The 27,992-nt window shown below is 29.4% G+C and overlaps 1 protein-coding gene across 1 annotated transcript; it reads left to right on the top strand.

Moving 5' to 3' along the window:
• Positions 1-273: 273 nt before the first annotated feature.
• Coq3 (ubiquinone biosynthesis protein COQ3, mitochondrial) lies at positions 274-25,211 on the top strand. Its single transcript, XM_075371391.1, has 6 exons — positions 274-481; positions 5,020-5,271; positions 9,945-10,074; positions 13,617-13,862; positions 19,313-19,472; positions 24,873-25,211. The coding sequence occupies exons 1-6, from the start codon at positions 399-401 to the stop codon at positions 24,992-24,994; spliced, it is 993 nt and encodes a 330-aa protein (XP_075227506.1). The 5' UTR covers positions 274-398; the 3' UTR covers positions 24,995-25,211.
• The last annotated feature ends 2,781 nt before the right edge of the window (positions 25,212-27,992 follow it).

The raw sequence follows: 27,992 nt of genomic DNA, 5'->3' as shown, positions 1-27,992 counted from the left end.
TAAGAAATTTTGCCTAACAGGGGGGGATAAATTTTCATTGTTATTTTATCAGTAATGTTTTTTCAAAATAGTAACAGTGGAACGGATATTTATTATTATATGTTTTTATAAGAGTAATTCTTTGTTGTAGTAATATCCGCGTGTAAAAATTTTTAAATATTTTTCCATTTGTTCAGTTGTAGTCCCACGATTACCCTTGCCTATAAAACAATATTAACATTATTTTTGTATAATGGTATTAATATTTCTGACCAGCTGTTTAAAAACATGTGATCAACAGTAAGTTAATGCGCAGTGTTCAAGGTTAGGTATTCAAAATTGTTTTCTCTTCGTTAGTGAATGCGAAATTTTCAGTTTATTTTTTCAAATTTTCTTTATTCATCTTTTTTTTATTATCGATGTTTGCCTGCTGCAGTTATCGTTATCTTAAAAACGTGTTAACTGTTTTTAAGAGAAATATTCAAAGCTCTTTTATTACTAGGTAATGTTAAATAATTTTATCTTTAGACGGGTATTATAGAGAAAATCGTTGGTAACTGATTATGTGTTTGTATATATCAGTTACATATTTCAGTTATTCATAAGTTTTATAAGTTGATGTTACTCTTTACATACATATAATACCATTATATCACGTAATTTCATTTATTTTATTTATGTTAAAATTTCCTTAAAAATGAACGATTTTTAAGTATTTTTTTTATTGTTAATTTTATATAAAAATAAGCATCTTGTGATTCATTTTTGAGTTGCAGTCTTCTAAATTAACAGATATAGCTTTAAAAATGCACAAAATTTTGTTTTACATTCAACAAAAAAAAATTATCAAAATAAAAGTTTTGTGGCTAGTTACTATTAAATTTACCATTTTAAAAAACTTCGAAAAACATTTTGCTGAAACTAGTCAGATGGATATTTTTTCGTGTAATTTTATATCTTTATACTTTACATTTCTGGATAAATTTTTCAATAACTAATAATAAATTTTATTAATAATTAATAAAGTTTGGGAAAGATAGGTTTATGAGAACTGCTAGAAGGTTATGGCACCTATGTCTATGACTGTTGACATCATAAGCAACTTGAGAGGAATTGAGTCAATTGATTTTTGAACATTTTTTTGAGAAGATTCAGGTTTCATATGTACTTAGTTGCCCCATTCAATTGTAATGTAACAATACAGGCTTAGTTGATTATAATGAAAGTTTAAAATTATAAACAAATTGTTAAATTAGCAATAAAAATAAGGTTGGGATCTTCTTTTTGACACAGTTGGCCAGAAGACAGTAGCAGAACGATTTTGTTGATTGCAAGAGTCAAAGCAATGATTGTAACCATCTTTCCATAATGTGAAACTGAGTAGCCTTTTTCTTTACTTTTACAGTTATTTAGTTCTGAGCTTGATTGTAGTGAAAGGTTACAAACACTTCACGTTCCTTCTCATTTCAGTTTATTTTTTTTTTATGCTTCAGTCCTATATATTGTATATTGAAAGTTTTGTGCATTTTTTCAGTTTTTTTTTTTTTTTTTTGTAACTTGTACATTTTGATTTAAAAACTGGAATTTGTAGGATCATTTGATTTTTTGTTAGTCAGGAAGTTTAGTGAGTACTTTCTGCCTATGACAAAATTCAGTTGATGAATGTACCTTATTTGGCTTCCTGAGTTAAGCAAGGCCTTGAACTCAGCGGATTGAGTGTTTTAAACTTGCCACAGTGAAATGAGATTTGGTAATTCTGAGCAATAACTTTATCAACCTTTTTCATACTTTAATATATCATATGTCATAGTAGATACACTTAGGATCAGGAAAACACATTGTGAGGAGAAAAGTAGGATTAAGGTTAAGGTTATAGGATTTAGGTTAAGGTTATTAGAGAGTGGAGTAAATTGTAAACTAACTAATACTTGCCAGAACTGGACTCTTTGAGTCAGCCATTGAAGATGACTGATTGTGCTCTTCGTATGGTGATGTAACAGTTGTACACATAAGTAACAGCATGCAACATGGTGGTGTAGTCTCTCTGATTATTTCTGTTTAAACATAGATTCGGCTAAGTGTTCTATGAGATTGTTTTAAGCATTGACATATTTTGCTAATTTATCCCCAATCTCTCTCCACAAACATTTAACCTGGACTCTATATATCTACCTTAACCTTAACTATAACCTTAACCCTAACTTCTTTCCACAGAATGGATTAGCATCTGAATAGGTCTCAATAACTCACAAAACTGAAAAGGTAATTGACTTGATTACTGATAATGTGGTGCAGAATTAACTTGCACAGGTCACCCACTGTCCAAACATGCTTTCAGACTTTTAGATGTTGTGTTTTTCAGATGGTGTGTTTTACTACTATGTTATATTAAAGTATGAACAGACCTGAAGTTGATAAAATAATTGCTCAGAATTAACAGATTTTGCTACCTAATTAACAATTTGGCAATGCCATACCTTTGGAATTATCCAAATTTGAGGTTTGGCTGCTATCTCTGGAAAAACAATAAAAGCTTATTGGCCTCAAACTTGTTCCTTCCCCCTCAATATATTAAGTGAACCTTTAAAGAGGATTTATTTCCTTTCAGCAAAAACAAAAAATATATTGTATTCTTAAATCTATTTTTAAATTTTCACTCCTACAGTAGCTATATAACTGCTCACTGTGAAACAGGATTACCTTGAATCTATTGTGGTGATCATTTGAATTAAGCTGTTGTGTTTGCTAGTAGGAACTAATTGTTTTTTGTTTTTTTTAATCAGATTTAATATATTACATCATATTGGGTTATTTATTTTTAAAGTTATGTTGCAAATTATATTTATTTACTAGTAGTTTATAGATAATGCAACCCTTTTACCTGTCAAAAGATAGTCGTGGAAGTTGCTGCATGTAGTAAATATTTTGTAAGTGAGAAATCTTCCTTACTAAAAAAATTGTTCTCTTTATTTTATTGATTTCTGTCATCCCTACATTTTGTGCCTAAACTACTTTATCCATTTTATCACAATAATATAAATTATAATAACTCTATTAAAAAAATAGTTTACAAAAAAAACATAATTTCTAGTTTATGTAAATGTAAGTCCAAGTAATAATTATTTATGTTATTAATGACTATGATCGTCAAAAAATTAATGTTCTTCTTGATGAATGTAATTTAATTTTTGAATATTTTTTTTTTTGTAAACTATTGTAATTTTAGAGTAATGTTTCACCTTTTAAGAATATTCTTTAATGTTTTTATTTTTTTAAATTATCAATTATAATATTTTTATTGAAATAAAATCGGTTGTATTGTAACACTAAAAATAAATAAAAACAAAATAAGTGCAAAAGTCTGTTTGAAATATTTTGCTAATTGTATCCAAAAAAACAAGCGTTTCCTAACCTATGCTAAAATAATGCGCTTTTTTTATTTTTTTCATGGAAGGAAAGTGCATATAAAGTATATGAACTTTCTAAATACCTAGTACAAATTAAAAAAATTATATCCCCACATTTACTCAAAAGTATGTCTTTCAAAACTGAAATTATCTGAATGTTTTTAATTATGAATAAAATGTGCAGAACACTCATGATTCTAAGACTGGTATTTTCATATGAACAAAACAATTGTAGATCGCTGATATGGTCTCATGATTATATAAACTGGCAGCACATATATGCTGCAGTTATTTCTTTCTTAACTGTCAGAAGATAGGCTCTTTCAGCAATTATCAGTTCAATCTATTATGAAAACTTGTACAATTTAAGACAGATGTTTAATCTTAATCAGTGGTTTAAGAATAATGGGTTGCATTTAAATTAATTTTCCTAGATCAACTAAATTAAATTTCTTAGTTTGTGGAATTTTCCCAGTACACAAAACAGAATTTCTTAGGTTTTGTTTGACTAACAATTGGAAATGAGAATCACATGTTGGGATTCTATATTCTAGTATGAACCATTACATTTTAAGCAGAACAATACCCTTACAGTTCTATTAAATTTTTGCTTACAGTTTGAAAATTATTTAAATATATTTTTGGATATTATCAGTTTCTGCAGACCAAAAGATTAAAAAGTAAATAAAAAATGATGACCTGCATTTTGATAAGAACACTTCTAAAATGTATTCATTACATTGAATTATATTACATTTTATATTATATATATATATATGATGGATATATACATACAATGGAAATAAACTATCATCATTAGAATAGAATTGTAGGGACATTTGAAGTATGTAGTCAGTGTACAGGCCGCCTCTGCCAGACCACACGATACTTATTGAGAACATATTTAATGCACTACTATATCAAATTAAAAACGGGCAGGAACAATAATGTTTAAATAAAATCTCTAACACATACATTCACGCACGCATGCACTTGATTTCTTCTGATTTCCTTCCCTTAATTACTGAAGTTTGAAGTAGGTATACTTAAATACTGCATCAGTCAACTCTGGAACCTTGTTTGAGGTTAGAGAAAAATTCTTAAGTATACTGAATTAAAGTAATTTTTTTAAGATATTTTGTTTTAAATCTTTACTTTATGTTTTAGCATTTGTAATTATTTTTCTTTTTTATTTGAAAATACTTTGTAAAAAAATGTTTATAAGTTCGTGTGTACGTGGTGGTGGTTTTAGTGACACAGTAACCTTTATTCCTAGAAATGGTTATTAATGTTACATGATTGTTATGTAATGCTAATGTCATTTACTTTGTTTCACAGGAATTTTTGATTCTGCTCTTTATTTTGTGTAACATGTCAACTGAGGTGACTGTGTGTGTTGTAAAGAAGTTACCAGTTTTAGTGGGTTTTCTGTGAATCTTAACCAGTTTCAATATAGTAATATTGAAGAAGTGATTTGTTTTATTTATATTCTGCAGTGTACTTAAAAATTTCCCAACTTTGTTATAATTATTTGTAACATATTAATATTAATGTTACATTAAATATTAATATAATTTATAAAATTAAAAAAAATTGTTTATTGTTATTTTGAAATTGTGTATTTATTTTTCAGCAATAGAAATAGCTTCTTGAAATGTTTGAATTCTGCAACAAGGTTTGAAAGAGTGCAGACAATAAAAACACATAGAGGTTCAAATTTTTCTCAAGTGACATCAAATCTGCCAGATCCTTATTTTCCTGCTACTGATGAAAATATTGTAAATCAAAATGTTGATAATGCTGATGTCTCTAGACATGAAGCTATAAAAGATTGGTGGAATGTTTATGGACCTATGGAAGGTTTACATGCTATGAATGATTTAAGGTATGTATCGTCATTATAATTTGATGTTTCCTTTTTGTAGTGTTAATCCCAGTAATCTTAAATATGAAAATTTAGCTGTTTGGTTTTGTAGGTTTCAAGGGGGAGTGAACAATATTTTCTATAATTACTTTGTTTTTTCTAATGTAAATTTTTCCAACTGGTATGATCATATTAATTAATTCCAGCATCTCCATGTTATTTAACTATGGTAATTTATAATAACTGTGAGGGTTTTTGTATAAATTCATTATTTTATGAGAACTGATTAATTAAATGTGATTTTTTTGGTCAAATGTGAGCAAACACGGTGCCCATCTTGCACAAAGCTTTTCTCGTACACGAATGATCGAGTTGGATGTTGTACAAAAATACAATTAAGATGCTTACTGACTCATTTATTTCTTTGATTTTCAGTCTGAAATCTTCCAAGATGATTTTAATAATTTTTATGATCATTCTGTGATTATCATCAATTTTAGTTGGTTATCCACTTTGGTATTTATCTTCACTGCTCATAAGGTCATGTTTAAACTGTGTAGTATATGTGTGAACAGTTTTAATTGATGATATAAACTCACCATGAATTTGAAACTAATTTGCTTTTTTTTATTTATTGCCCAATTTTCCTTAAAAAAGCAGAATTTAAAGCTGTATAAGATTCCTTTTTCTTGTTTTAACCAAAATCACTGAAAGTATCTTCTTTAATGAACTGTTAAACAGGAACTAAGTAACATAATGAATTGATTTTTAGGATTTGATAATTTCAACAGTAGAAGAAAACTGTTGATAAAGAATGTAGTAGTGAAAAAATTGGTCATTACCATGCGTTATTGTTCCCTACTATTTATCAAATGTTTTATTTTTTTAAAATTACGTATGTTACTTATATTTATTAATATATTACTTTATTTTTTCAAATACAAGAAAAATTGAACAGATAATGTAAATCAGTAAAGTAATATAACAGTATGTTTCATATGCTGCCTCTCCTGCATATGATAGAAGAAAATTAAATTAAAATATACTAATGAATGAAAATTTAACCTTTTTTACAATCATCTAATTTAATTATTGAAAAGTCTTTGTTGAAGCAGATAGAAGGGCTTAAATGATCATTTGTGCAATAATCATTGTTTAATTATTCTATATTAGTGAGACTAAAAAGGTATGTGATTTGGTTTCAACTGATAATAATAATAATAATAATAATAATAATAATTTATTTAATAAAAGTAGATTGGCCTCTTCCGTAGGTGTATGCTACGGTGGAGTGGAATTTGGGTTATATAATGTACAATAATGATAATTAATAGATGCTGTGTTAAAGTAGACCTGTGTCAAATCATCCCTAAAATTTCATTTGTTTAAACAAGGGATAAATGGAAGTGGCTTAATACAGAAAAATAATTATTTAATTTGATAATAGAATGTGTTGAGGTATTGTTCATATAGAAATTTTGATCTCTTAAATGTAGTATGTTTATACTGATATTTGCATTTTTTTTATCATGAAAAATAATGTGTTAATTTATTTGAAATTTGTCTTTGAGGAGGGGTGGTAAGATTTAGAGGGTTTAGGTCAAGGTTAGTGAAAGGTTTGATGTATATATATATATATATATATATATATTTTTTTTTTTTTTACTGTTGTAAACCATTTTTTTTCTTTTATTATATTAATGAAATTGTATTTTCTGCCGAGTACTTGTTGATATAACTTCTTTGAGTTCTGTGCCTTCTCTATTTTTTATTTTATCTATAAATACAAGATATGTTCACCAAATTCTCTAACTTTTTTGTGGTTTTTTTAGACATAGCTAAAACCAAGTAAGCATTCTCTTCAAAATATTCTCCTCTTAAGATAACTACTCTCAGCTGCTGTTACCGCTAGTGGAAACACTTCACGTAGGTATCTTTTGGTCTGTGAATTCTCATCAGTAGCGTAATTATCAAAAATTGTTTTGTTTTCAAAGATGATTTCATTTTAAGAAATTAGAAAATGTCTGTTGGAGCTGGGTCAGAAGAGTAGGGTGACTGAGGAAGCATAGTTATCTTATTACAAACCTTGCTTTTCAACCTTATTTCTGGATAGTTGACTAAGTGGTTAACTCTTAGTTTGTCATTACTTATGGGGTAAAACTTGTGCATTCTATTTTTTGTTGTAAGAATTTTATGACATAATGTTTTCAATATTTTGTAATCTTCAACTATTTCTGGTCTGTTAAATAATTACAAATCATGATTTTACAGATTTGTAATGTGTTGTTGCATGACAGCGAAGATTATCCTGAACATAGGTCAATCATTTGTTGACTCCTGACCGTCCTTAAATCATTTAAACCATTCATAACAGTGCATTTCGTTTTTGTGCTATTAAGATTTCATTATTCTCCATAAATATTTCCCAAGTTTTAACAAAATTTGAATGTGGAATTTTGATTATCTCAAACATTGCAAAACACATGCATATGAATGGACAGCTATAGCTCTATGAATAACCATAGTTGGATGATGCAATTGATTGCAGATTATTCATAAGGGATGCCATACTCAGCCCTACAAGGGGGTAATCTATGAATTTGTATTGTGCATTATAAGTAATTTTGGAACTTGTTTTTAACATATGTCATATTTTATGTAATTTATATTTACATGTTAGTATTATCTGGGCACTTGTCCCTGTTGTAAGTTGTTTAATAGATAATTGAAAGAGCAAAAGTGTAAAAAAAAAAAAAACTAATTTTGATGAGATAAAATATTGATAGTACTGCTGATGATATATTACATTAACATAAATTATTGTAGTAATTTAGTACCACTGTTTGATGGTGTCTATAAAATTTAATCTTTTCAGTGGTGAAAGAGCAGCAAGATGAGTCATCTTCTCATATCAATCTAAGTTTGTGACCTTGCTGCAACTGTAGAAGTTCAACATCCATTGTTTCGTTATTTTTATTATAAAAATAATAAAAAATTTCTGAAATTAAATTTATTTTTTTAAAAATTAATTTTAGTAAGTGTGTTAATTTTTGAACAGCGAAGACTAATTTGAATTTAAAGATCAGTAAATTGTGACTGAATATTTACCTACAACATACATGGTATATATTTTATTTTAGCATTCATTTAACTGTTTTAAAACCCACAAAAAAAATTACATTAAAATTGTAACTGGTTATTTTGGAAAATTTTTTAAAAAATGTTAATAAATGTCTAGCAAGTCTCATATTTTTCATTTGTTTGTGATGGGGAATGTATTTAGAACTGAGTTGATAGCTTTCATGTTTAACGTGGGTCTTTTTATTTTTTTTGAAAATGTACAACAGGAGAGATATAGGTTAGATCAGGGTTAGTTATATTTATTTTTGTTTTAAAATACTATTTTTTATGAATATTATTTTTAAAGTTAAAAAAACGTAGCAGTTTTTGTATATTTGTTTTATGATGTGAAAATAATAATTATAAATCAGTAAAAATATCATCTTAGATAAAAATTTTCACTTCTCACATAGTTTTCCCACACTTAGTTATATTTCATAAAAAAGTAAACTTAACAAAAAAAAATTCAATTGCATAAGTGATATCATTTAAATTGTATCGGATAAAATTTATGTGATATGCTTTTGAGTAAATATGTCACTTAAGCAGATCAGTAAATAAAAAGGTTTGAATTGACAATAGTGGGTGATCAGGAATGTGATGAACTTGTAAATGTAGCAACATGCATTTGCCAGTAGTAAGAAAAGAGTAGTAGAAAAATTAATAGTTAGAATTGTGACTTCACAATACTTGGAATTTTTTGGGGCATAACTTATTAAAAATTAGCTTATTTAATATGCCAAAGGAGGTAATCATTACTTGAAAAAGTAAAAATAAAATGTCAATGGTCATATTTAATAAACCAATCTCTATGTATGGTATATCTTTGAAGTTAGATAAATCTTGGATGTGGTTTTTGTTTTTGCTGGATAAATTTAACTTAAGGAGTTGTTGTTACAATTAAAGAAAATTTAATCTGTACAAGAATATAAAAATTTGAATGGATGGTATTTTTTTCTTTGTTAGTCCAGTTATGTTATTTATATTCATACATGGTTTGCAACAAATTAATTTTGTAAGATTACATATTGCTTGGGTTTTTTAAATAATTTTTTAAGTAATATTCTTAAGAGGACAAATTCTTATAAAGAGGTAAATTAGGTTGGTGAGGTATATGTTTACTGGTTTAGTTAACTATTTTATAGAATATGTAAAATGTAAAAATCGTAAAGGAAGAGGAAGTTAGAGCATTAAATACAGATTTTGAGATTATCCGAAGTATGAATATTTTGATTTAAATGTGAGCGCAGAATAGAAAGGAATGGGGAGTAGCATCAAACCAGTCAAATGGCTGATTACAATTTATTATATTTTGTATCCTTTTTTTTGGGGGTGGGTCATTAGTTGGGAGTGTTAGGGCAGAATTTTTACAGGTACTTCCTGTACCAGTACAGTTTACTCCTTCTATATCAAGTTGCTATAGAAGGAGTGAATTATGGAACGTCTTAACGTGTGAAAAAATGTTGTGCAAGAGACAAAGATATTAATACTCTTAACATGGAAATCTGGTCAAATATTGACATGAAATAAATTAAATTAAATTTAATTTAATAATTATTTAAGTTATATTACAGGATATCATTGATTCGCAATGGATTAGAAAATACTGGGAGATTAAAATTGTGCAATATTAATAATAATCCTGAGTATCTTAAAGGGATAAAAATTATTGAAGTTGGATGTGGTGGAGGGATTTTATGTGAGGTTTGTATCATTTTTCTTTTCTGTTTTTTTATTCCTTTTAATATTCCAAAACTGGTTGTCAGTAACAATTATGTGGTGAAATGGTTAAATATTAGATTTGTATGTAAATTTTGATTCAAATTGTTGATTATATTTAATTTTATTTCAAAAGTATATTATATATATATTACACAACTAAATATGGCCAGTACTCTAGTTACAATCATGTAGGTTAACTTGTCCTGTAACAGTTGGTACATTTATTATCCAATATCTAATGTAGCAGTTGAATTTGTTTAGCCTAAGAACATTAGGCAATTAAGAACTAGAACAACCCTGGGTTGGTCTAGTGGTGAACTCTTCATAATATTTACATCTGGTTTTATTTAATGTGTAAAATACACAAAAATTCACATTCAAATTAAAACCTTCAAATAACCATCAAATAAAAGTGTTAGAAGTAGAAATTATATATATTAACAATCAAGAAGAAAGATTGATAGAGTGGTCTTTTAACATTAGTAAAAACGATTTAACAGTCGAATGTGTTTTAATTACCATAACCAAAAAAGTGACCTGATATGCGTTATAAATCAGTCTTGAAATTGGCATAACCATTCTCAAGATAATAAACATCTTATGCAAAGCTTAAGAGGCTGTATAAAAAAATCATGATACATTACATTATTATTTTTACTATTTTATTTTACTGCTCTTATTTTATTTTTTTACTACTTTTTTTTAATATTCTCTTTTATTACACAGCTAAAACTCAAATATAAAAATTACAGCATTCTAATTTAAAGTTTAAATCTTATATGTATCTTATAAGTTAAAATTAATAATCTACTGCATATTCTCTAGACCATAACCTGTCGTGGCATACAAAAAGAGATTAAATGTGTTGTTTAGCCAAACAATTCCTTTTGGTAAATGCTTACACAGTTTAATTGGTGAAGGTATACAGTATTATAATTGCTAATATGATGAAAGTATTACTAATTCATAAAATAGTTTTCATATATTTACTGTGTTCATATGATACTCAAAAAGTTAAATTACCTCAAAGGATATGATATGAATCTTTATAATTAATGGTTTATTTTTTGTAATAAATAATTTAATGGGTAACTAAAATTTCTTTCAGCCATTTAAAAAATGATTATTTTTAAATAATTCCATGATTCTTAAAAAATGTGTAAATATAAAGCAGAAAAAAAATTATTTAAGTACAAAAATAGGTAAAAGAATTATATGATAAAAAAAGGTTTCTTTAAAAATTTATTCTTGAAAATCTATATTAATCCATTGAATGTATAAGTTTCATTAGCTAAAGTAACATAAGAAAACAGTTTTAAAGTTTATTTGTAAACTTGTAAAGAATAGGAATAATTGTTGCATAGTGAATTGTTTGTTATGATTATTTATTGTTTTGGTGTTATTACAATAAAACACAATTCAATGAAAATAATGCATTTTGTGTGTATTTTTCTACGTAAAAAATTTATTCATGGATGAATAAGACAAAATGGTGTTTAAAATTTTATAAAGATTGTCACTTTTAATTCTTGAAATGTGTTCAGAGTAGATCTTTTCTAAGCAGTTTAACAAAACGCTTGATAACGATGCTTGTCTTGAAGTAGTTAGCAAATATGTTTTGTATTTTTGATAAATTGGTTATGTGAGAGGTTTATTTAATAGTATTTTGTCATATTTAATGTAAATTTTGTATTCCAGAGCGACAGATCCATAATGTTATGTACTTGCACGTTGTGAGTAAGTAAATCCACAACATGCAAATTTTACACATCATGTAAAAGTTATAAACTCAAGAGATAAACAATGTGAAATTTAGTTGCTCCATTTTACAAAGAAAAATATGTTAAACAAGCAAATATTGTCAAATATAATAAGTCAAATTACATATTGTCATTTGGTGTGAAGCATAATTTAGATAATGTTTGTTACGAGGTCTGTTCAGAAAATAAAGGAACTTTATTTTTTTAATCTTTATTATTAATTTTACAGATTATTGGTCCTTATCCCCTTCAAAGTACACCCCTCCCCTATTCACTCACTTTTCCCAGCGGTGTCTCCACTTTGCAAAACAGTTCTGGATAGCTTAATTTGAAATGGCCTTTAAGGTCTGTGACAAATTTGCTTTAATGTCAACAATTTTCTCAAAACAGCATCCTTTCATCAATGATTTTACTTTCGGAAATAAGAAAAAAATCACAATGAGCTAGGTCTAACTAGTAGTGAGGCTGAGGGAGGACAGTTTCATCTGAAAATTGATGAATTGATAAAGCTGAGTGTGCGAGCACATTGTTGTGGTGAAGAAACCACGAGTTGTCTAAGTCAATCTTTGATTTGCACGCATCAGATCGTTGATTTTCTGAACATGGGTGTCTGTTGAAGTCAAAGGCCTTCCTGGTTGAGGATCATCTTCAATTGACTGATGAATCATGAAAACCATTCGTAACATTGTGTATGACCCACAGCATCATCTCTGTAAGCTTGTTTCAAAAGTTAAAACATTATTGTGAAAATTTTCCCAATTTCACGCAAAATTGTAATAACACAAAAACTAAACAAGTTATCAACAATCCATGAACATGTGGTTACAGAGGAGGGAGGAGGTTATGTGTAATACAGTGCTCCCAACTACATGTCATTAAATATCTCTGTTGGTGTATATTTTAAAATGTTTGGTTATTTTCTTAACAGACCTCATATGTTATTTATAGACAGTAAATAAAAATACTGAAATAAAAAATGTATTTATCTATTTAAGATTATAAAGAATATTTCTATAATATTTTCTTTATAATTTTTTTAAGACAATAGAAAATGAAAAAATCTAAGTGTGTATTTAACATACCTGTAATTTTGTATCAAAAAAAGTTGTGCAAAATTTATGTTATTGCTAAATACATTTATTAAATGTTCACTTTTTATTAGGATTATTATTGTACTTAGTTAAATTTTTATTTAGTTACTGTTAGTGGTCCTGAGCAAGACTTCGATGATCAGTGGTACTTCTATGCAACTTATCTCCCCATTCCTTATCTTTTATTACTTCTTCCTTGGAGATGTGTCATAGGGGTATGGTTGCTGCCCTGGTTCCATTTGTACAACGTGGCATCTTCTTGTAGCTAGCAGGGCAGATGCTTATTTATTGGAACTTAATTGGGGTAGTGACCATATGTAACTAACCATGAACTTGTGTTCTCTGTTTGGGCATTATCCAAAAAGCCAAACAAGTTGGAAGAAGCCAAGTTTCTTCTACTCTTACTTTTCCTGCTTTTATTATTATTATTTATTTTGTTATTGCCAAACTTATAATTATATTCCTTATCACTATAAAATTCTGTTTCTTGATTAAAGCAGGCAAATAAACTAATGAGTTTATCAAAATTGATAAACTTTTAATTGACTATCAGAAAATAAATTTCTTAAATATTGAAGATTTATTTTTTTAAGCTGTTAAATTTATGTTCTTTTGGATGTTATAATTTTAAAAGGTTATTTTTGTAAAGTTAAAAAGCACATTTTTGTTACAGCCTCTTGCTAGAGTAGGTGCTGAAGTAACTGGTATTGATCCTAGTCAAGAATTGATTTTAATAGCTAAAGATCATGCTGCTGAAAATGCAGCTACATTAAAATCAGCACCACTTTATATTAATACTAATATTGAAGAACATTCCGTTTCTAATCCTAATTTATATGATGTCGTTGTGGTATCTGAAGTTATTGAACATGTGCCTAATAAAGAAATGTTCCTCGAGTCTTGTATTAAAATTTTGAAGGTATGCTAAATTTTGTTAATTTTTGTTTTTAAAGAATTGTATATTAGGTATGTGTGTGTGTTATTGGGGGGGGGGGGGGGCTGGCTTGAGTCCAGTTATATGCTATACTATATGGTATATATGTACAAAATTTTGAAATATTGTCATACATAGCATTTTTCAAACATTAAAAATATATATTACTTTGATTTTTATTCTTTGCTTTTAGCATATTGTCTGTCTACAATTTTTCACGTTTAGGTTTTTCCTTTCATTATATCTTCTATTCTTTGCTTTGAATAACGTCTGGGACCTGGGACATCCTCTTTACTAATCTTATCTAATTAGTAGGAAGATCTTATTATCTACATTTTATTCAAAAGAGAAAAACTACCTGATTGCCTTTGCTGGAAGTCATTCATGATAATATATATATATATATTTTGTGTCTTATGACATCATTCTTAATTCTGTCCAGGCTGGCCACTCTACTCTTGAAGTTTCTGCACCTAATAGTTTGTCTTGCCATCTTCAGTTAATACAAGTTGGTCACCAGCAAATTACATTATAAACTTGCACATATCTCCCCCCCCCTCCCGTACAACTATCTCTCTACATTATGATGCAAATTTACTCCAGTTACAATTAGAATAAAGTTGACATTAGCTCACTACAAATTATGTAGACTTGTAGTATCTTCAATTGAGTGTAAGTTGTATGGCTGCAGGTACAGTATGTAAAGTATTCAGTTCCCAGTTATTTTTTCTGTATTTTTCCATATAACATTAGTTAAACACTGTCATATGCATATGCCTTTTCTAAATTCTGTTAGTATAATATACAACTGTACTACTCAGCATTCGCTTTCATACTAGTAGTTTTAAAGTAAAAATGTCATGCTGAATTTCAGCATTTTTATTTCAGTAAAGCTTTACAGAACCTTTGAAAAAACATGATATTAGCAATGTACCAATCAGATAGTGAAAGCAAGTTAGAATTCTTATCTATTGAAAGTGACCATGCTGAAAGTGACCTTCCATCAGATGACAGTTTTCTAGGGTAAGGTGTAGAAGTAGAGAATGATTTAGCAAATACAAGCAAAGTAAATTCAACTAAAAATAATGCAGGTAGGTGACCATCAACAAGTAATGCAGCCCAAATTTCACTCGGAAATGTATTAAATCAATGGGAAGAAATTTCCATAACACAATTCCTGTTTACTTGTAATTGTTCATCTGATCCAATTCTGTCAGATTATGTTGTCTGTGAAGAATCCACTAATTCTTTCAATCTCTTAATTACCAAAGATCTGTTAAGATTTGATGGTGAGAGAAACTAATAATATGTCACAGCTTTGAATGGAAAAGAGAGGAGAGGACACAGCAGAATTAAACATTGGACAGACAGATGTTAATGAATTAAAAATATTTTTTGTTATTCTAATAAAAGTCGGGCTTAATAGTCTGCCAAATCTGCAATTATATTGGTCAAAATCCTGCATTTACCATAATGATTTTATAACAAACCTTATGTCGTGTGACAGATTTCTCATTCTTCTTTATTGCTGGCATTTTGCCAATGATCAGCAAGATAATGATAAATTGTATAAAATAAGAACATTAATTAACATGTTATGAAACAATTTAAAAAAATGCCTTGACCCAGGGGAAAATGCTATTGATGAGTCTGTGTTACTCTGGCAAGGAAGACTTTCTTTCCGTCAATACATTATAAATAAATTGCATAAATATGGAATTTAATTATATAAATTTTGTTTAGTAGATTGTTTTGTATTTAATTTTAAAATATATATGGGGAAAAGTGACCCACTTCCAGGTGAAAGTCATGCTTTGTGTATCATTAAGGGCGTGATGGAAGACTTAACAGGATGTGGTAGAACCTTATATGTGGACAATTTTTATAACAGTAATGAAGTTTCAAAGTATTTTCTGTTGCACAAAACAAAAATCTGCGGTACTGTAAGAACCAACAGAAAATATTTGCCAAAACATATTTTTGCAGGAAAATTATAAAAAGAAGAAATAATTGGTGCCATGAAAGATAATGAAAAAGTCATGAAATGGAAAGACAAGAGACCAGTACTCATGCTTACTACTAAGCAAAAACCATGACTTAAGTCTAATCTTTACCAGAAAATTGGTGCGCAGTATAAATGTCACAAAACCATAGTGTATAATAGATTTAACAATGTTAAAAAAGGTGCCAAGTTATTAAGTTAAAAAGTAATGCTAAGTTATTATATAATATTAAGGAAAGGCTGTAAGTGGTATAGAAAAGTGGCATCAGAATTGATATGTGGATCTGTCATGGTTAATGCATGGCTAACATATAACACAAAAGTGGGGAAAAAAATTACAATGATTAAATTTAAAGAGATGATAATAAGAAATAGAAATAAGAAATGTTTGACCACAGAAGAACTAGTTGTTGAACCAACGAGACCAAGAACTCCTAAATGAATCTTCACTTACAAAAATAAAATCAACAAAAAAAGGAGAAAATGCAATGGCTGCTATAAAATACTTGTGAAACAATGTGTAGTAGTCTGATAAAAAAGTTAAGAGGGTGAATACATTCCGTGAAGAATGTGATGGGCGTTCAGCTTTATGTTTGAAATGTTTCAATAATATTCATGAAGAAATGTGAATTTTTTATTTAATAATTTTGAATTTCAACTTTTGATTATTTTATTTTGAGTTAATTTTGTTTCATTTTACATCATTTTATGCAATAGTGTTAATTCCTAGAATAACATTTTAAAGTATATTTTTTAATAAAAAAGTAGGGAATTTTTTATTTGTAGTATTTTATTTATTATAGATAGTTAAATTTTTAAGATTTGTTATAAGATCTTTCAACTGACTCATTTGTATGGTATTTTAATTTATGTTTTGTTGTTAATAACTTTCATTATGTTCTGTAAGCTTTTTATGTATTTTAGTACATTGACTATTTTAAATTCATAAATATCGATTGTTATTTTATCATTTATATAGTTGGAAGTTTTTAATTTTATTTTTTATCTTATTAAATTAATACTATAAATTAATTGTATACCATTATAAATTACAATAAAATTTGTTTAGAAAATTTGTCATATTTTATAAAAGAAATGATGCTGGCATGGAACAGCCAGCAAAATTACTCCTAATAATTATTATGAATAGACACTAAATAAGAATATGCATAAAAGAGCTATTTCAACTAGAGCTAGTTCACATGTTTTCTGAGAGCTATCATAGACTATAAAATCTTTTAAAAAATATTTTTAGTTATAAAGAGATAAAATATTCATTAACATACAGCATATTATGTGTCGTATCGCACAGTTGTTAAGTACAATACGGCAACAATGAGGCCCATACAGCATGAGTGTTAAGTTAAATAACTTAACCATTCCACACTGTACTGGAATTACGCAAATGAAGACAAGCACACAGCACCCTTCCATTGTGGCACATACATATATGCGCCATACTGCAGTGAATGTGTTAAATAATATAAAGGCAGTTATCAATCAACAAATGTTGACTTGTGTTGAGTCTGATTCTCGATATAATGTGATGACAATTATGTTTTACACGAGTTCGTAAAATTGTGTGTTGAGTGAGTGTTAATAATATGGAAAGTAACGGAAGCATGCAATGTAGTAATAGAAGAGTGTTTCAACATTCTTACAGAAAAATTAAAAATGTGTCGAGTTGGTACAAAATTTGTCAAAATGTTTCATCTGTTATAACAGGTGATAAATTGAAGTTTTATGAATTCAGTGTAAACAAAAATGTTTTCTTCACAATGAGATGTAAAAAATTGTAAAGAACAAAAAAAGGCATAAAAGTCAAATTGAACATGAAATTCATGTTGACATCTTTTCATTTCATTGCTGTATCATGCATCATGAATTCTTACCTCAGGAAAAACTGTAATTGGTGGTGTATAATCTCAAATCTAAAAACATCTAAGAAAAAAATGTTGAGAGAAAGAGATCTGTCATTAGATTTGTGAAAAAAAACAAACATGGAAAAATAAGATACTGTGCTCCCTACTCACCTCAAACTGCTCCAACAGATTTTTTCATATTCTCTAAATTCTTCTTTAAAAGGATGATAATTTCAGAAGATTGAAGATATTAAAGAAAATGTTTGGTTTAACTGATGCCCAATCCTGAAAGTGGACTCAGGACATTCATCAGAAGTAGTATAAAGGAGATAAGATGCATGACATGTACACACACACACAAACACACACACACACACACACACACACACACACACACACACACACACACACACACACACACACACACACACACATATATATATATATATATATATATATATATATGCACGTGCGTATGCACGCCCAAAACTCACCACTTCTTTATTCCATTACTAATTTTCTAATCTTCACTTTTACATTCCCAATACATGTATTTTAATATGAATACAGTTTGGCATTGAAATATAAAATTGTTGATTAGGCAACAGTTTATTATGTTTCCTAATCTTTTTAGTAAACTTTGTAATAATTATCTTAGTATTTTAGTCAAATGATTTTTATTACCACAAGATTTGTTTTGTATTGTTTGCAACTATTTCTTTATATTTTTATGTTAGTTTATATTCATCATAATTATTAACTTGTCTATTAAATTTTTGTCACAAGTGGAGTAATTGATGTATTTTCATAGGCAAATAGAGTTTTATTAAAATAATAACAAAAAAAAAACAGAAATAAAAAAATCCAAGGAAGGAGATTACATTAGAAAAAGAACTCTTTTTATGAAAGTGAATCAAATAATCACAGAATGTCAATTATCATATCCATCTGTAAAAGAAAGGATAAGTATCTAAAACTCTAAGAATTGCGTTACCGATTGTAATGAAAATAAGAACTTGTAAAAGTTTGACATGGTAAAACAAATATTAGCATCTAACAAATTAGTATTTGGAATCTGTGTGGAATGGACTCTCAACTTGTTACTGCTCTACCTACAACCTTATAATGCGTTTATTTTAATTTTATTAGTATAAAGATTAATTTGTTTTTACTTGACCAGTTACTATATGTATAAGAAGACAGTTCAAAGTAAAAGTGAAGAATTGTTTTGTATCTGTAAACTTGATATGAACAATTTAGAAGACAGTTAAATTTTTGAATATGACATTAAACGTTAGCTGTTGAAAGAGTGAGCATTTATGTGTGCATATCTGTACTTTCTGTTCACATTATTCTTCAATATATTTATTGGAATGAGATGAACTAAAGTATCTCTAATTGGTTAAAAAATGTTGCTGTTAAAGCAATTATGAAAGTCTGATAATTTATCATGAATAATACTTTTCCACTTTGTTTTGTTATAGCGTCTACTTTATCCACTAATTTTTGTAATAATTTTTAATTATTGAGTTTTTCTGCAGTTATTCCAAAACGTTATTTTATTTTTGCAGCCAGGTGGTTCATTATTTATAACTACACCAAACAGAACAAGAGCATCTTGGTTTGGAACTGTATTAATTGCTGAAAATATTTTGAAAATGTTACCTAGAGGTGTGCATGATTGGAACAATTTTATTACTCCCACTGAACTTAAACATTTGTTAGCGAAACGTAAGTATACTGCATTATTAGTTATAAATTCTGTTAATAATGACTATGAGATTGAATTCGCAGACCTTTTAAAGTATAATAAAAATTATTACATTTTAATACTGCTGCCATCAATGTTAAAAATGTGTATTATTTTTTAGACACCTGTTAAACTGTAAGGTATTGTTAGATTTAGTAAAGTTAGAAAAAATTTAATAATTGAGTTAAGGCAAGAACATAAAAATTGTTTTTATGATTAACTGGGGTTTTTCCCTCCATTTTATCACTGTTTGTGCTAGTTATAGCAGCAACCTTTCACTTGTGGATTTTGTGCAATCAGTGTAAAGGCAGTTCATTTTTAAATATTGTTATAGTTGTGCAGGTATCAAATTTTTAAAATAAATTCATATGTCCATTAGTCATTTCTCATCTAAAAGGAAATTGGATTCAGTATTGTTAAATTATTAATGAATGTGGCATCATTCATGATATTTATTCTTGCCTTGTATTTGTCATGACGTGAATTTTCAGTTGTGTAAATTCATGAACATGTCTATAACTTGATTATAGAACCATCAGATTATAATTGATACAGTTTACTGTTTTAATGAATAGCAGAATTACAGCCTACCAACAGAATATAATTATTCATTAAAATTTACTTTCTTCACTAACTATTATTTTTAAACCACAATTTGAAAGTATATCTTTCAATACAAATTTGTATTTAATTAAATATCTTATTTCCCTAAGCCAAGCATCATATTTAAATTTTACTTGTTTATATATATTTTAGTTCATTTTATTATGTGTTTTCTCAAGAGTAAGGGATTTGAATTTATTGATTTCTGATACGGATATATTTTCTACATTTGAAATACACATACTTTTATGTGTAATCAGTTAAACATTTTAAGCCTACATTTGAAAATATTTAATTTATTTTTTAAGTAATTATCAGTTTAAATAAAAGTACCTTAAATGTAAATAAAATAAAAGGGCATTTGCTAATTTGGAAATGTTAGTTGGTAATACTTTATTCTGCATATTCAACAAGTAATCAAATTAACCACACCAATTTTCAGCTGATTAGTTATAATTTTTCTAAAAGTTTCTTTGTATAAAAATTATAAGTATTGTGATTGATATTATTAATGTGTTTCGTTGATAAATTAAATGCATTCTCTTACTTTTTAATTTATATTACTACATTTAGTATAAGTAATAAAAATAACTATTTTATAGTGACTTAATTACATGTCAACTATTTTAATGCCAAGTCGAGTTGGAGCACTCAATTGGTGCACATTGTTTTTTTTTCGCTCTGCAATTTTACAGTTTATTGGTTGTGTCAACCACAATCCTGACCACCTCAACTGGAAGACTGTCAGACCCAGAACTCTTCCTGATCTTCATCTTCTGAGCAACAGCAAGTAGCTTCTCGAAGGAAAACCAAGAGAGATATCTCCTCCCTTCTGGTCTCAGCACCTACTGGAAATATCTCAGCTACACAACTTCGTAGAGTTGACCATCAGTAAGGACTGGCAGTCTTTGTCTAAATCTCTTTGCAACAATCTGGTATCTCTAGTATCTGTTGATCTCCCTGCACAGCTGTCTTTTACAGTCATTATAGGATGAAAAAAATGAGTTTTTCATGAATAACTTATAAATCTATATAATCTCGCATATTTTTATTTTTTGGAAACTAGATGACATTCCTGACCAACGTTTTTAAAACAACTTTTTGAGACCAAAATAATCTAAAATAGCCCTTTAAAGTATTATCCCCTTTTAATCCTGTAAAAAAAATAATTTTTTCCCCAAACAAAAAATATTCCAAATAAGTTGTAGGACTTTCAGTTCTCAGTTTGCTTTTTGTTCACTTTGTACTACTGAGAAATAAAAGAAATTTGAGAAATGTCTTAGTTTTTAAAAAATGGTTTTCTTAGTGTGTAATTTTTAATAAATTTTATTAAAAAATATTGAATATGACCCTTTTTTGTAGTATTTTTAATTACACAACACAAGGGTAGAACTTGTTGCAAACCACAATATGTTTTTCCTTGAAACATTTCCATTGAGACAACACATTATTGGTGGTGGGGTATGCATTTGTTCAGTTGCTTCTTTGTGCTGTTGTGATATGTTAGTCTGTATGTATGAGTATGTGCTTGTTTGACTGTATTATATTAGTTCTGTAAAAACATCATGTTGTGTTTTCTTTATGAACATTATCAGCGTAATTACAATTAGTTTAATTTTTACATTTTCTGTCGCTAATGGATGTTTCTCTAGATAACAATAAGTTTAACCTAGGATAGCATTAAAATTCCACTATAATATGGAAGATGAAAGTAGTGGGGAATACAAGAAAATAATTGGGGGCATGCATAAACTTATCCATAGCCAGTCAAAAGAAGTTGTGTTTGATGTTTTTAACTTTATGATGAAGGAAGCACGTGGCAGACTGATCCTCCTTAAACTAGTTCAGAAACGAATCATCCAAGTGGAAATTTTAGTCATTAGAGCTCAAAAAATTTTAAACAAAGCAAAAACTAATCCTGATAAAGCCTTTAGCACTCCTAAAAAAAAATCATTACACTAAAAAACTAAAACGTCCATGGATAACTTTGATATTATCCATTTGATTATTTGATATTAGTATCATTTGTGAAACAATTTATAATTTTCATATTGACAAAGGTGAATGCATTACTCTTTGATCGGTATTACTGTTCATAAAAGAGAAAAACAATTTTTCAGGAAACCTTTGGTCTTTATGGCACATTATCAAAAATGTGGGGTTCAAATGAGAAAAAAGAAGAAGAAAACTATAGGCAATAGTAAAATTTTAGTAGAAAATCAGGATCTGAGGCTGTGTTACTTAAGAGCGATTAGAGTCTTAACCATAACAGACCTATAATTTTACATGAATCATAGGATTCATGTAAAATTATAGGTCTATGCAACTTTACTGTTCCTATTTCTAAAGGTGAGCATGCTTACTTTGTTCATGTCGATTCCAAAAATATTTTTGTCAAGAACACGCTTCTTATATCTAAATCTTATATCAAAACAGGAGGATTATCATGATTATATGAATTCTGTTAATTACAAATAGTAGGTAAAACATTAATTAATTCTAATCATCCCTCTAACTCGGTCATCGTTATAGATAATGCTTTGTACTGTAATATGTATCTCTGGACCGCATTCCAAATTTGAAACGTGAAAAGCAGACATGTTTGTTTGTCATATAAAAAATAACATGTCATTTGTGAGTGCAATGTTGAAACCAGAAGTATACAGTTTAAAAAACTGCATAATCCATGTGTTACATTATTTAATATTGATTCAGTTTTAGCCCAGGAAGGTCACAATGTTTTGAGATTGAGTATGTTACAAAAAAATGTTAATTTTAAATCTGATGATGCTATTGCATTAATTAAAGATTGAGCAAATTCAATGACAAATGCTGAATGGAAATCAAGAAGTGACCATATCAAGAAAATAGAAACATCTTATTAGTGTCTGGGAACCTTTAATTGATAATACCATTGAAAATGTCATTATTAACATAAATGACAGTAGCTATGAAAGTGATTTAAGTGATGATTGTGATTTAAATATTAGTAGTGATGATATAAGCGATGTTGAGTTAGAAGGAATTGAAACATTATAATTTGATTTGGTAAGTAGCAGTTCAAATCAGTGTTCATATATAGTATAGTACTTCCTGCGCCATTTCTCCATTGCTCTTTCTGCCTTCTCCCATTTCAGTCACTTCCCCTTCAAACTTATTGTGGTTTGCAACAAGTTCTTTATATAACCTCTTAATTATATTTTTACTTAACCTCAAAAACTCAATTCTAATAAAAAATTTCACTTTTTGCAATACTTTCATTCATTTTGTATATTTTTAACATTTATACAGTAACTGCAAATTTTTTTAATGTAAGATTCCCTCTCTTGAAAACATGTTGGATTCATCCCATAACATAAACACAGAGTAGTTGTATTACTTTGTGTGTGGACTAGCACCAAAAGTGTTTTGTTTTTGATGATTATTTAAATAGAAAATCTTTGCCGATAAATAATTCGAGTACCATGGTTTTTAAAGTACACTAGATCATAATTCAAGTTTCTGTGGATAGGGAAAGGATTAGGGATCTGGATTTCAATGTAATGATAATAAAAATTAGTTAATTTTTGTAATTTTGGGGGAAAAATCAACTTTTTTGTAAAAATGTTTTTTAAAAATAAGTTTTTACAGAGATTTGTAGAATAGAAAGTTGAAAAAATTCTCTTTAATTGGCATTTTAAATGGTTTCTAGAATAAAATAGAACATATTCATAGCATTTTGAAATTGAGAAAAACATCTTAATTTTTATTAAAAAAAAAAGAATTATTTTCAATAACTTTTGAATGAGACCATTAAACTGGAGTCCTACTGCGTTTGATATATCAGAAAATTTCCTATCAGAATCTAAAACCTAAAATTTAAAAAAAAATAATTTTTGCTCTACAGGCAAAATTTTTTGGTCATTTGCTTCAATTTCTAAAAAAAAAATAAGCCTTGTGTATTACAAGAGGATGTAAGTCCCAAAAACATTTTAATCTTCCATATATCTGAGTGAATTTTAAACATACAAAGTCATGAGAAGGCGCAAATTGTTAGGAATTGAATACCCGTACGTTTTGTATTTGGATACATTGATATCTACTTATTTTTTAAGAAAGATAAGCACTAAACATAGTGATTTACAAGGTGTGTGGAAGTGTCATTTAACTTTATAACTACCATAACTAGGGTTATGTTGGTTGTACAGTTGAACAATGAACCAAATTATCAGGAATTCTATATAACATTTATTTCTAACACTTTTTGAAATTGTAATTTTTTTCTAACAGTTAAAAATAGAATTATACTTCAAAGGCCTATAACTTGGTTTAAGGTATAGGAAGTCCTATAACTTGGTCGAAGTATAAGTTGTGGTGCTAGTAACTTGGAAAGAAGGTTTTGTTGTAAATTTGATCTAGTTTTCTGAAAAAAAAAGAAGTGGATTACTTTAGGAATTATCTTTTAAGTTATTCACAAAAAAATAATTTTTGACCCTTCATCCTTAATAGAGAAACCTGTCTGGTACTCAGGACTTTTAAATCTTTTAAATTATATTTTTAAACAAACTTTTTCCAAAGTTTTAGTGAGGCAATAATTTTTTCATGGTAAAGTGTATGTTTTTGCTATCATCAGATAGATTTGTAGTCTGAAAATCTCATGAATACTAGAAACTTCAGACTGTGTAAATGTCTGATGTATTAAATCTGATGAGTTGGGTGTTCAAATAAAGTGAATTTACTGTAGTATATTGATGTAATTATAACTTTTATTACTTCTGTGTTCTGTTTTTTTGTTACAGTTGGTTGTAAGACAGTTTTAATGAATGGTATGATTTATAATGTGTTAAGTCATAGTTGGTCTTGGACAGCATCGCTTACATTTCATTATGCATTACATGCTATAAAATTGAATTCTGAATAGAACAATGGATTGATATCAGATTTATCAACAAATTTGCTCATAGTATATTATATTGATATTTATGTTTAGATTATTATTTTAGTGTTCTTAATTTTTGTTATTTAATCCAAAAAAGTTAATTTTTTTTAATTTTTTTAAAAAGAAATTGTTTATTGGTGTGATATTTTCATTCATGCTGTGAAAATGAATTTAAAAAAATATTATTTGTTATTACGTATCTTTCATTGAATTTTTTTTTAAGTGAGCCTTTTACTTTATATTTCTCTTCTCTGTTTACTTAAGTTCATTTTATTTCTTTATTAATTTATTCATACTTCAGATTAGTGAATTGAGATTTAAACTTATTTAAGTACTTATTGGTTATCTGCCCGCCATGTACAGTTGTTTAAATCAATGTTTTAATCAAACCACCAGCTAGTCTACTACCATAATTCATTGCAACTACCTAACCTATTTCACTTTAGCCTCTTTATTTCACTTTAACCTCAAGAACCACTGTAAGGTATATATTACTTCAGAGGATGAATGAGGAAGATGTGTATGAACGTAAGTGAAGTCCAGTCTTGTACAGGCTCAGGTTGACCATTCCTGAGATGTGCGGTTAATTAAAACCCAACCACCAAAGAACCCCTTGTATCCATGTTCTAGTATTCAAATTCAATAAAAGTAACTGCCTTTACTAGGGTTTGAATCTTAGAACTCAAGACTTTGAAATCCAGCTGATTTGGAATCACGAGTTCACCACTAGACTAACCCAGTGGGTTAACCTAATCTAGCCTAACCTTTGTTTTTTTCCTACTTCCCTGGACCGGACCAAATATTAAGTAAAATTCGGCCCAGGAGAGTGTCCATTACTCTTAACGAGCCTTCCCATCTACTGACAGTACGGGTCGGTTTGCTGGTCAGATCTTTTGTTTGAATTTTTTGCCCACTGTGGTGAGGTCCTTCAAAATAGGATTCCCTTGCCAGTCTCAGGTCTTTTCATTAATTACCCTCCTACCTAACACTACCCAGGAGTCCCCAGCTGATCCTCGATACTGACACATCTCAGCATGCCGGCCCTACAGCTGGGGCTATCCGCCCTTCCCTACAGCTAAAACTCTCTTTCGTTCGTTTGGCTTTACCGTAGCACTCCAGTACATGATGAGCGAACCTGCAGGCCTTGTCTAAAGTCACTCCCAGGTATTTAACCCTGTCTCTATGTTGAATGGAGTGCTCTCCTATTCTGGGGGCAATGGTCCAACTACATATCTTCCTGTAAGGATAATGAACTTGCACTTTTTGATTTCAACTGTAGCCCGTGCTCCCTCATCCACCCTTCTATAGTAGCTAGTGCCGAGTTCCCCTTGTTGTGAAGCTAATGTTCGATCTTGCCACCAAATCATTTAAGAATAAGACTACAAAATCAATGACATACGCTATGGTCTTTGTTTGTACTGGCAGGCGAAGGTTCAGGATCTTGTCATAAACAATGTTCCAAAGCAGGGGTCCTAGCATCGACCCCTGTGGAATGCCTCTGAACATCCTAAAGAGGAGGGTACCCTGCTGTGTGTCTATGGATACCAATCTATCATTGGTATGCGTTGACTTGCTGCCTCAGATAGCTACTAATGCCTTTCTCCTCCAAAGCTGCCATAATGGTGCCCCAAGGCACAAGCCAAAAGCATTTTGTATGTAAAGGAGAATCAGCATCGGCATTTTCCTTGTTCTCCAGGTGCTGCTCCTTGCTTCCAAAGCCCAGTTGCGACAGCCTGCGTGGTTGATCTACCATTACAGAAATCAAACTGGTTTGGATGGATACCAAAGTTCAGATCATCTATGATACAGGCAACTAACATCCTTTCCACAGCTTTGGCCATATTGTTAAGTAGGCAAATCGGGTGGTATTCCTCAGTTGTGTCTGTGAGCTTGCCTTTGAGCATTCATGCTTCCCTCCAGAATGCTGGGAAGGTAATGCTGGGAATCCTCCAAGCCTGGATTCACCATATTGACTATCTCCCATGGTATGCATTTGACAAGACCCTTTAAAATTGAGGAAATATGTGGTCCAATAATTACTGATTCTGCCAGCTTTAATGTGACCAAACCACTTCTTTACTAAAAAAGCTGCCAGTTCAATTTCCTACTGATATCATGGGTAGTCACATCACCACTTGAATCAGTACACCAGCTATTCCCGGCAGTTACATGTCTATTCAGCACCGTTGAAACCACAAAATCGGTCTCACATTGCATCGCCAATACACCCACCACTTCATGGGATAGTGCACTTCTGTTGGCATTCATAAGAACGCATCTAATCATCTTTGTTCTTTCTGCACTCAGAGCCTCCAGTGCGATGGTCCTCCTTGCCATAGTACAAGCATCTTCTGGGCTCCTAGCAGTTGACAACTTTGTGGCCTCTGCCACCACAATTGAAACAAAGCTCAGATCTATTGGGCCCATGACTCTCAAAACTTCTGTGACTAAGTTCTAAGACCTGAAACAGCAGTCAGTCTCTTCCCGGATGTTGGCCTGACATTGGATTCAACTGATACTGATTCTTTCCTCTACCTACTTCTGGGCAGCACAAAGGGAGGTGATGACATTAATGTTTTGGGTTTCCCCAAACCCCGGCCTAATTGAGGAGATCTTGAAATCCTCTGCATCCCCCATAGAATGTGCAATCACATCCTTGACCTCCTGTTCTGTGACATGTCAGAGTTCATCTCTTTTATGTGTACCATCGCCCTCTGGCCGTTGTGGGACTTAGGTCAACATGAAGATCTTGCCTTGTTTCACAGAACCATTGTTAGTTGAGTGTTCTGTACTCCCTTGACTCTAATATGGAGTTCTTCCCCATTGCCTTTCCTATGCGAAAGGAAGTCACCAGCTGTAAAGGACTGTTTGAGGTTTTTGTAGTGGTGGTCCTGAAAAGGGTCGTTTGTGTATTAGTCCTGAGAAGGGCTGTTGGGTCTGGTCGCTGGTCTCCAGCAGAATCTGCCCTGCCCGGTGGATG

The sequence above is a fragment of the Lycorma delicatula genome, chromosome 7 (assembly GCF_047948215.1).
Source record: "Lycorma delicatula isolate Av1 chromosome 7, ASM4794821v1, whole genome shotgun sequence".
Taxonomy (NCBI): Eukaryota; Metazoa; Arthropoda; class Insecta; order Hemiptera; family Fulgoridae; genus Lycorma; species Lycorma delicatula.
The sequence above is the reverse complement of the archived record's forward strand: the minus strand, read 5'-3'. Positions and strand labels throughout refer to the sequence as shown.

Bases quoted from the DNA above. Each gene is read 5' to 3' on its own strand.
- Coq3 (XM_075371391.1), top strand. From the start codon at position 399: ATGTTTGCCTGCTGCAGTTATCGTTATCTTAAAAACGTGTTAACTGTT. The intron at 10,075-13,616 runs GTTTGTATCATT...TTTTTGTTACAG, and splicing joins GTGGAGGGATTTTATGTGAG to CCTCTTGCTAGAGTAGGTGC. The intron at 19,473-24,872 runs GTAAGTATACTG...TTTTTGTTACAG, and splicing joins TAAACATTTGTTAGCGAAAC to TTGGTTGTAAGACAGTTTTA.